General features: G+C 36.7%; 1 protein-coding gene across 2 annotated transcripts in view; it reads right to left on the bottom strand.

The window, feature by feature from the left end:
- Positions 1 to 11895, bottom strand: part of cacna2d2a (calcium channel, voltage-dependent, alpha 2/delta subunit 2a) — a 206557-nt gene that overhangs the window by 179618 nt on the left and 15044 nt on the right. For both annotated transcript variants that reach the window (XM_079629453.1, XM_079629452.1), the window contains exon 2: positions 10896 to 10977. In XM_079629453.1, the coding sequence (XP_079485579.1) occupies positions 10896 to 10977 (82 nt within the window). The remainder of the gene's footprint in view (positions 1 to 10895; positions 10978 to 11895) is intronic.

The raw sequence follows: 11895 nt of genomic DNA, 5'->3' as shown, positions 1-11895 counted from the left end.
GTCAATAGAGATGCAGAAAAAGAAAAAGAAGACAAATAACAATTTGGAAGACCAATCATAGCATAGCATGCAAATGTCACGATGACATCATCACTTCACTGTCTGGTAGATTCTGAACATTGGGGAATTTAAAGGGGTGGTGTAATGCCCTTTTCACAAGATGTACAATAAGTCTTTGATGTCCCCAGAGTGTGTATGTGACGTTTTAGCTCAAAAATAGATATTTTTATATAGCATGTTAAAATTGTCACTTTTTGAGCAAAAATGCACCGTTTTTGTGTCTGTCCCTTTAAATGCAAATGAGCTGCTGCTCATAGGGGGCGGAGCTTCAAGAGCTCGTTCTCAGCAGCTTCGATTAGACATGCACTGACTGACAATTTTAAAAACTTTTAGCCTCTTATGTTCAAACGAGAGTCAGACAAAGATAGAGAGACTCAAGAAAAAGTGACAACATTTCTGAATGATAAGTTGATGAATTTATGTAGCTTATGTGTAGTTATCTTCTAGTCATTGATTAGCATATTCTGTCATGATAATCTATAAAGCGTGTTCAGGAGGAGGGGTTTATGTAAATTCAAGGGTGTGTGATGTCACTAGCGCGGGAGAAAGCTTGTGTAGTCCCTACCAGCTGTTTGTTGTAGTCCTTAAAACGCAATGTCTTTAAAATAAAATATCTGCCTTTGCTTTGAACTTTGAGCGTTGTAACTTTGCAGATGTTGTTTATGCTCAAACACAACATTACACACTAACTAAAGTTAGAAAAGTGAAATCATAATCAACCACCCCTTTAATGAAAATAAAGTCATAATTTACTCACCCTGGTGTTGGTTCTGATCCTGTGCTAATATAGTCTCATGAACACACACAGCCGTGCACAAGACCAACGGCCAAGGTCAGGATTTTCATTAAATAACATTCAATTTGTTTGTTTTTACCAAGCCAGAACACACCAATATGACAAGGACTATTCTGTGATACTTTTGCATCTTTTATTAAGCTTCATGCTGGTTGCTATTCACTGCCATCATTATATAACGTGACAATTTTTTATTTATTTCTCCTTTTGTGGTGCAAGGGCGTACTGCATTACCCCCAATTTCCACCAGATGCGGAACGGCTGCAGAACGGCTCAGCTGCGTGACAGCTCCGTGTTCCGTCGTCCGTCAATACCCACCAGGTCCGGATTTGTTGCAGAACGGCTGCGGCCGAGGACCAACGAGATCTCGCTAATTCACGTGTGATCGCGCGATATGTAGTTTCGATAAACAGAACCACCAAACCAGGAACAGTTTTCCGCAATGATCATCATTTTTTCCGCCAAATATGATCCGCCATGATCACGGTGTATTTTATTTTGAAAATTAAACGGATATTTTATTTTGTTTTGGTTTGTTCTGTTTTTTGCTCGACTTCCTGTCCTGCGCACTCTGCCCTGTAGTGCTGCGGAGCTCTCCGGCATCCGGCAAAAATAGAAGCTCTGCGTATCAACTCCGGAGGGCTGCGGATCGCCGGAGTCGGAACGCAGCTGTTCTGCATTCAGTGGAAATACACACATTGACTTTAATGGAAACCGATTGACTCCGCCGCCGTGCCGGAGCCGTAACGCAGCCATAACGTATCTGGTGGAAATTCGGGGTTAGAACAACACCAGGGTGAGTAAACGATTACTTCATTTTAGGGTGAACTATCCCTTTAAATGTTACATTTCTTGAAGTATAATGTAAAAAAATAAAATAAATACACACTATATATATATTAAAAAAAAGATTTACAAAAAGTTGGAATGGAGCCTGTCCAATAAGCTGCTGAAATTTGCAGAGAAAAAAATGTAACATGACAGAGGAATATTAATATGATGCTGCTGTGTGAGCCAAACACCAACGCTTCAGTCTGTGAGGGAGATGCACTGAAAGCACAATAATCCAATTTTCAGCCAATATACAATATTGCCTCCACTTAAGGAAATGCAGAGGATTGTCTCTTCCTGTGTCTCACGCCGAAAACACATTTATTTAACACAACATTTATTTTCTACATGCAAGCAAACTGGAGACCACACAATGCAGGAGTGACAAAACGATCACGAAAAAAATTCAACAAGCATCACATTTGTATTTAACTAGGCAGATTTAACTGCTAAAATGTTTTGAAGAACTTAAAATGTTTGAGATGGCATTTAAATCTGAGCACACTGTTGTTCTCTTCTAAAGAGGACACACATTGAGATTACTGGGGTCTCAAGAGAAAATATCTTAGAGATTTCATCTCCATTTGCTCTCTATGTAATCTCACTGCAGTCTGGGCAAAACAAATGAGATATTAAAGAGATCTCGTTTGTGATTTTACATTCCCAAGGGTAATGAGTCAATGTCAACCCCTGCAAACTCAACATACACAACACACTAGTCTCAGTCGGGGTTCAACCTTAAAGAACCCTTTATGCCCAAAAGGATACATAAGAGGAAATGTCTTAAATGATTGCATAATACTTCCATGTTTAACAGTTTATTTCAATTTTAAATCCATAAAATGAAAACCCCTAAAAGGTTTTAAAAATGAAGCACCTGACAGAACCTTATAGAGCCTTTTCTTCTAAGAGTGACACACTGATGGGTGAACCTCACCGGATTTGCTTTAGGGTTTATCACTGAAGGATGGAAAAGTGCTGTTGGCATGATTATGATATTATGTGATTTTTTTTCTCTCTCTCTTTTTGGCTTAAGGCTGAGACAGAAAATAGAACAACACATTGATAGTTTAGTGTAAAAAAAAAATGTCCTATTATTTTCTTTTGAGAAGCAAAAAGAGGGGAAGATGTGTGTATATTTCTCATAAGTTACTAGGATGCAGTGATGAAACATGAAATGTCATCGCAGACATTCATAACACATTTAAATCTGTGTGTGTATTGGGTTTGGGTTAACTGAATTAAAATGGTAGTCTCAGCCCCAGACGGACCGCTGGCTGAACGTCTGATGCATATGGCACATTTAACTGGAAACACTTCAGGATTTTCGGAGTCGTCGTCTGATTGTTTGAATTCTACAGGATGTCCGAGAGTTGCGTTCTTTAACGGTCCGCCTGGAAACAAAGCCGTCATGACGCCAAACCCCCTCGGGGAAGAAGAAAGCTGTTGTGTTTACAACTGTGATAATGAGCGCTTACCAGGATCAACTAAACGCTGTATACTGTATATATATATATATATATATATATATATATATATATATATATATATATATATATATATATACACATACATATAGTACTGTGTCTTAGGTCCGTTAGTATTTTCACCAAAAAAAAATGGTTTTAAAACAGTTATTTCAATATTTTGCTGAAGCGTGTCAGTTGGAAATATCAGTTTACATTTCCAAACATTTCTTTTGCCATTAATTGAATAATCCAGTGAGATTTTTGTATGTACAGCCGCTATGATCTGATCTCACCATCATCGAGTTTGTCTGGGATTACATGAAGAAAAAGAAAAAACTGAGACAGACTAAATCCAGAAGAACTATGGCAACGTCTCCAAGATGCTTGAAGAAACCTTCCTGCAAAGCTACCTGAAAAACTATGTGCAAGTGTACCTGGACGAAAGCTGTTTTAAAAGCAAAGTCCTTCTGGATTTAGACTGTCTCTTTTTTTCTTTTCTTTTTTGTCAGCATTTATTTGAAATATAAATATTTTTGTAACATTATACATGTGACCTTGGACCACAAGACCAGTCACATGGGTAAAAAAATAATAATTGAGATTTATATATCATACGGAAGCTGAATAAATAAGCGTTCCATTGATGTATGGTTTGTTAGGATAGGACAATATTTGACCGAGATACAACTATTGAAAATCTGGAATCTGAGGGTAAAAAAAATGGAAACATTGAGAAAATCTCCTTTAATAAAGTTGTGCATTTATGTTCACGATTGTGCTGCATTCACTCACAAAATATTTATATATTTTATATATAAATTTATATATTTACGGTAGGAGATTTACAAAATATCTTCATGGAACATGATCTTTACTTAATATCCTAAAGATTTTTGGCATAAAATAAAAATCTATCATTTTGACCCATACAATATATTGTTGGCTATTGCCACAAATATACCCGTGCAACTCGTGACTGGTTTTGTGATCCAAATGTCTCTACTGTTGTTTCTCTTGGAAACACTTCACTGTGTTTACTTTTGATCAATTAAAAAATAATCTTACAGACCCCAAACTTTTGAGTATATGGAATAACGTACAATGACGAATCATTCAGTCAAATGTGATTTAATGTTGACCTCAGTGCTAAGTGCAATTAAATCAGAAACTTAATTAAACCAAACACTGATCAGCAATCACATCTGCAGCCTCTGTGTGTGTGTGTGTGTGTGTGTGTGTGTGTGTGTGTGTGTGTGTGTGTGTGTGTGTGTGTGTGTGTGTGTGTGTGTGTGTGTGTGTGTGTGTGTGTGTGTGCAATTCATGTATAAAAAATGATTTCAAAGTGCTGCTGTCAGCTGGAGCCTGAAGCCATGATTATAAGACCACCGAGAACAGATCGCCCACATGCATATACACCTGCATCATACAGCTTTAGAATTGAAACCTGTCCAGAGGAAATTATAATTGCTGAGAAGTCGCTCTTTCAGGAGATTTCTTGGAAATGTTTTAAGTATCAACTTTTCCCTCAGATGTTTCTCCTAAGTGCCTTTTGAGAAATAGCACTAACCGTTTTTAAGAGTTTTCATACAATAGGAGTATAGAGCTATAAAATGAATGTGGAAAGCAGTTCAGATTATTTGCATTTTCTTGAAAAAAATGTTTTGCATCTCCCGGAGACGTACGTGCGATTACTAGGGTCTTTTCTCAGGACAAACATCTGAAACTTAAGCAAACATGGCAATCAAATTGCATCTTTATCGGCGGGTGCTGGGTGGATTTGCCACATGCTAATCAAATCTATGTTGGTGCTGTAGCGTCAAGCTATTATAATCAAGTCACACTCACTCAAGTTTGTGCTTGTGTTTACAAAACCTCAGACTATGTGAGCTGATGTGGTAGACGCTTCAGCAGCACTATAGGTAATGAGCTGGAGGCCTTGGTCAATGGCTAATGTATTTGTTTTTTAAAGCCCTGATATACTCAGAGCAAAGTCATTTTTCTTTCTTCACTTAAGGGTAAAAAGCAGTTGGAAATACCTTTGCAGCGTTAAAGGAACCGTATGTAAGATTGTGGCCAAAACTGGTACTGCAATCACTTTCAAATTACTGTAGGGCGGTGTATCCTGACTCGAGGTTGCCAGATAGGCTGCAGGAACGTCGGCTGCTACAAGGAGCTTCCAATGGCAAGACTGGAACAGAGCTGGCAACCCGGATGCCGAAACACTACTGACTTTGTGATTGGTAGATAGGTGGAGGGTGGCGCATCAGGCCAAAACACCACATGACAACATCAACATCAGTTGAGGACTGCAACTTCACTTTTAAATCACAATATCCTGGCCGGACTACTGTTGTCAGTGATATAAGTATTTGAAATGAACATGATTTCTTAATGTCTACTGACATATCAGGGCCATTTTATGATTAATTGAAATACATTTCTTACATACGGTTCCTTTAAACTTTTAATGAACATCCCAATGGTGTCCTAAGAGCAGCGTTAATTTGAATATGTAAATATGTAAAAATAACAACAACAAAAATGTGTTCCAACAAAATTAACACACAGCAAGAATGACAAGCAGCAGTTAAGAAAGCATATGATCATAGCGATGTGGATATGTGTGCACCAGCTCTGCAATTCAGCACTCCAATAAAATCATGCCAAGTTTATTTATATAGCCCTTTATATGATAGATTTCTTTATTACCAGCAGCTTTACAGTATTAAACAGTGTCAGTGTCGTTTTCCTTTAGAATTACAACTTTTATTTCTACAATAAAGCAGCTCTCCAGTGTGTTCATGTTTTTACTCACGTCTGACCTCAATATCGGAGCAGAAGAAATCAACCAGAGAAGATTTCCATGTCAAAAAGGCGGTGCCTCAGAGCCACAGGAATAAACCAGCTGGAGTGAACTTTTTCGGAAAGTTCACTTTGGCAAGTTGTTTTGGCCTTGATGAGTTGTTTGAAATGATGTCACACCAGTTCATTCTTCATTTTCTCCAGTATGTAGTATTCTGCTAGTATTGCCATGTTTCTGAAATGTCTTAGGTTACGAATCTAACAATGGTTCCCTTTCTAATGGGAATTCGCACTGCGTCCCCTAGAGGACACTTTGGGGAATGCCTCCAGCATGACCGGTGTCTGAAGCATGTGTGAAAACACGACAATTAACGTGACATTGGCCGGCGACAGCCTATGACATACTACTGGTGCAACTGTGAGTATAACAGAGGCACCAGTAAAACACGTCATACACTTCTTTGTCTAAAGGGGACGTAGATAGGAATACCTGAAGCATGGCAAGAAGACGCAGCGTCTCGTTCCCCTTCTTAGGGAACCATAGTTACACGTGTAAACCAAGACGTTCCCTTTAAAATGGGAACTCGCACTGCACAATGTCAAGTTCATTGTTGTGTTTTCACACATGCTTCAGACACCGGTCATGCTGGAGGCATTCCCCAAAGTGTCCTCTAGGGGACTTAGGACTTACAAAGTGTCCTTCTTAGGAAACCATAGTTAGACGTGTAAACCAAGACGTTCCCTTTAAAATGGGAACTCGCACTGCACAATGTCAAGTTCATTGTTGTGTTTTCACACATGCTTCAGACACCGGTCATCCTGGAGGCATTCCCCAAAGTGTCCTCTAGGGGAAGTTAATAAATTCATTTGGAGCAGCTATTTTCAGTGTGCAGACTTCACACTTCTTTTTTCACACAGTGTAAGTTCCCATTCGAAAGTGAACCCATTTAAGGTCTGATATTTCGGTGCTTTCACGATGGTGTGACATTAAATAGATTAAATCGAATCTATTACATAACATGTGACAAAACACATCATACTGACTTCAGACTTGTGAAGTTGCTGTATATCTGTAGGGGACATCAGTAGCAGATCCAGCATTACTAGCTGTGACCCATCAGTTTGAATTATGCATGGTCTCCAGCAGAAAGCAGACAGAGATCAAAGGTCACGGAGGTCAGCTTTCTAGCGTCGCTCTAGACGGTTCACATTACTCCAATATGATTCCTGACTTTATCCTAATTAAGTCATTCAAAACACTAACTGCTGTCTGCAGGACAAAGAGAAAGAATGATATCATATCCTGCCTCACTGAGCTTAAGCATGTTGCTTTTACTTTTTACATTTCCATTTATCAATCAACATTTGTTCTTTTATTTATCAATCCATATACAGTATTACTACTAGGGCTGCATGATATGTAGAAAAACTGCAACACGCGATAAACTTCTGAGTAATATGACAGCAATGTGTGATGCGATAACGTTTCTTGTATGAACACACCACAGGTGCAAGTTCTCTGCATTACATCAGTTAACTGAAATACTGATTAGTCGTTACAATGAAATACATATTGCAATCATGACAAGCATATCATGCTAGGTTAATTTGCAATATAACCTACACATTCAAAATATCATGCAAATGTGCATATCAATTTTCATCGAAACATCCTTAAAATAAGATCACAAAACTGCATAAGAAAATTGCATAAACACAACAAAAATCTATAAATATAACAACATTTTGTGAGGTTTATGATTAAAAGAAATATAAACTTATTCAAGGTATATTATCAGACACAATTTTGCTTCTGAAGTAAAATAACTTGTTTTAAGGATGTTCAGATATTATTATTAAAAAAACAATGCAAAAATAAAACATTTCTGGTGGCATTTGAACAGATTTCACAACGTCTGCTTAAGTATTTTTACTTCAGGACAAGCATAGTTACTTCTTTCTGAATCAGAAAATAGTGTGCATTCAGAGACACTTTCCTTTCTTGTCTCATTGCCTATTTCTGTCTTTTACACAATACACACAACAGTCCAGGTGTCCAAATACTGTACCCAACAAACACGCACATCTGGCTTCAGAGGGGAAAAAAGAATTTACCAAGAAACAGATAAACTTAGGACAAGGCATAAAATATGCAGATGACTGGCCCAACATGAGCTGTCATAACCTTGAAGAGGCGCCCAGAGTTGCACACGAGTGTGTTCTATTTATATCCGTGCTACTGAACTGTGTAGTTTGTTAGGGAGTGTGTGTGGGAGTAAAGCTGTACGACTGCTTATCTAACATCCCTGACTAAAGACACAGAGAGAGACAGAAATAGAACCGGAGAAAGAAAGGAAGGAAGAAAGAAAAGGAGTAGCGCTTTCAAGGTCCATTCTATTTAATTTCGTGAAGCAAAGTAAATCAAGATGGAAGTGATGCAACTGAAAGGATGTTCATCTATCTCAGGGGTTCCCAAACTCTTTTGTCAGCTGAATCTCTTTAATCGAAATTATTTAGTTGATATAATTCCATAGCTTACCAGCAAATACATATACAGCAAAAATGTTTTGTCAAGAAACCTAAACATGTGCTTAATTTGGAAACATCTAAATTTACTGTTTTTTTTAGTTACAAAATATTATGGCTGAATCAACCTGACAACATTATTTACAACAGTCTTTCTCAAATCGGGTTCCTCTCACGAACAGCCCGGAGGTCTGTGAAAAATTTCAGAATTGCAAACAAAATCTCACTGTAAAACCATGACAAGCAGTATGTGTGTGTGTGTGTGTGTGTGTGTGTGTGTGTGTGTGTGTGTGTGTGTGTGTGTGTGTGTGTGTGTGTGTGTGTGTGTGTGTGTGTGTGTGTGTGTGTGTGTGTGTGTGTGTGTGTGTGTGTGTGTGTGTGTGTGTGTGTGTGTGTGTGTGTGTGTGTGTGTGAAAAAAAATCTATGAACATATACTGTATATATATATATATATACACAAGAATGTCTGATACCACATTTAATTATTTTTTTAATTCAAATTATGTTTTAATGTAATCTATAATGAAAAAATAATTGCATTAAATAAAAAAAATGCATTTTAATGGTCTCATATTTAAATATTAACAAATAATTTCATAAAATGTAATTATACAGAATAGTGAAACCATCAGAACGGTATAAAATATATACATTTAAGATACGACCAGTAAAATGATCAATATACTTGCATAAAAAAAGTAATCTCATGTGGCATGGGCTTTCCATTCATTTTCATTTTTAAAGGAATGACATTCCCGATTTAAATATCAAGAGTTTAACACCGCACTATATATTTACTCAAAAATCAACCAAAAATAATAATATTTAAAAAAAAAGGGGAACTCTGAAGTTCATATTCAGCCAAACCTCTCAAATCATCCAACTAAATCATCTCAAAATGACCAAATGTCATCAGATATACCACTATCATACATCATATCATTCTTTCACAACTCCTAACCATGTTTACTGGGTTTATCTAAACACAATAACATCTACTATCTGACTTTACCTTATGGTTAAGTATTAATGTTCAGCTTGTGTTAAGATAGTGATCTTTCTGACTTGTTCTTTTCCCCCAAATACTGTATTTCCAACCCACCAATTTTTCAAGCAAAATATCCAAATATGTATTCAAGATTGTGGCACGCTGAATGCGGCCAGTCCATTCTATTTACTTTCTCAAAAATAACTTTGAGAAGCTGAAAAATGCTTAGAATTCATTTGCAAGACTTTTTTTTTTTCAGAAAGGGTGGGAAAAGAATATCGGAATAAACTGGGCATGAAAAGGAAAGAGAGAGTGACGAAGGAAAGCAATCTTGTTAGCGGGCCGCCGTAGCCCAGGGAAGATTTCTATCAGACGCACATATAGGGAAAGGCATCCATTTAGAAAATGGCTTTTTCTGCACATGCTGGGCCATTTAGCACTCCCTGTGACGACTCCTGTTTGGGCCGGAGATAAATGCGCTTTCACAGACTCACTGCACACACACACTCAGACCACAGACTCAGCAACCTCCGGCTACCGAGAGTGCAAACACACACTTGCATGCATTCAGTGTCATAAACTGATTTTCTAAAACACACACACGGATGGACAAATTAAAATATACTTTCCAAAAACTGAGAATGTTCATCCTCCCAATCACTTACTCTGCATTAAATATATATATTGCTGAGATAAATAAACAGCAAACAAACAAAAACTCCCACAGCTTGGAAATGGAAATAGCCAAAGACAATTTACTTCACTTTAAATAATTTATTAATATTGAAATAAATATTTAAAAGGGCTATATATAAATATGAGACCAAAATATATCATATAATTTTTTTTTTTAAATTTTTTATCACTAAAATTATGAACGTACTGTAATTTGTAATGAACAAAAAATGCATCAAATACAATAATGCCTTTTCATGGTCTCACAAAAAAAATGTATGCCATTTAATAAAATATACTTAATAGTCATTTAACTAGTGAAACATTCGTGTGAAAATATTCAATATGAAATATACAGTATATGTCAAGCTTTCAGAAACTACCGTAAAATTATTGCTTACTGCCCAAGACTGTGACCGCTGTCAACAGAAAATTATTGTTATGAAATGTCTCTATTGAAACGACTACACACACACACACAAAAACACTGCTATTACTGTAATCATCTTATGCAACCACTGTTATCATAACATCATAAACAAGTTAAAGCTTCTTCCTAAGGCACCACAACAAAGATAAACAATATAGTGTGATTATTATGGTCGCTTCCACACTGATGTACAGAAGAGAGATGCCCCAGTAACTCTGTAACTCCAGAATTTCTTTATATTAAAGAATATTATATAACTAGATATTATATAAGGAGATTTGTAGTACGGTCTAACAGGTTAAAGATGTTCAACTTACTCCTTTCATTTGTTGGCCTCCGGTGACCAGCTGCAGCACCTTCTCCAGTTCCTTCTCTATACGCCCGGCCCAGTGTATCATCCTGTCACACACAGACAGCACTGGTTAACACAGCAATGCACATCAGGAATAATCAACATCACATCATGGCTAAATCCCAGATCACACACTACCTGTCCTATATAGTGAGAGACGATAGAATGTGTGGATTCCTAATCATAGCACACTAAAAAAAAGAGTATCGCAACAGTCACCACATGGTGTGTATCTGTGCCTGCTACTGACTTTGTTAATATTTACTCATTTTGCCAGACGCTTTTTTAATATGGCCCTCTATGACTGATGTCCCGGTACTAATATATAGAATAGAATAGAATAGAATAGAATAGAATAGAATAGAATAGAATAGAATAGAATAGAATAGAATAGAATAGAATAGAATGAAATGGAATGGAATGGAATGGATTGGAATGGAATTGATTGGACTGGAATAGAATAGAATGGAATGGAATGGAATGGAATGGAATGGAATGGAATTGACTGGACTGGACTGGACTGGACTGGAATAGAATAGAATAGAATAGAATAGAATAGAATAGAATAGAATAGAATAGAATAGAATAGAATAGAATGAAATGGAATGGAATGGAATGGATTGGAATGGAATTGATTGGACTGGAATAGAATGGAATGGAATGGAATGGAATGGAATGGAATGGAATGGAATTGACTGGACTGGACTGGACTGGACTGGAATAGAATAGAATAGAATAGAATAGAATAGAATAGAATAGAATAGAATAGAATAGAATGGAATGGAATGGAATGGAATTGACTGGACTGGACTGGAATAGAATAGAATAGAATAGAATAGAATAGAATAGAATAGAATCAAAAAGATAGAATAGAATAATAATTATAAAAATTATAAAAAAAAAAAAAAAAAAACTTGGACAATGTTACAAACACATTAGAATTTTGTCATAACATCTTAAAAATA

This window comes from Phoxinus phoxinus (assembly GCF_949152265.1).
Source record: "Phoxinus phoxinus genome assembly, chromosome: 11".
Lineage (NCBI taxonomy): Eukaryota > Metazoa > Chordata > Actinopteri > Cypriniformes > Leuciscidae > Phoxinus > Phoxinus phoxinus.
The sequence above is the reverse complement of the archived record's forward strand: the minus strand, read 5'-3'. Positions and strand labels throughout refer to the sequence as shown.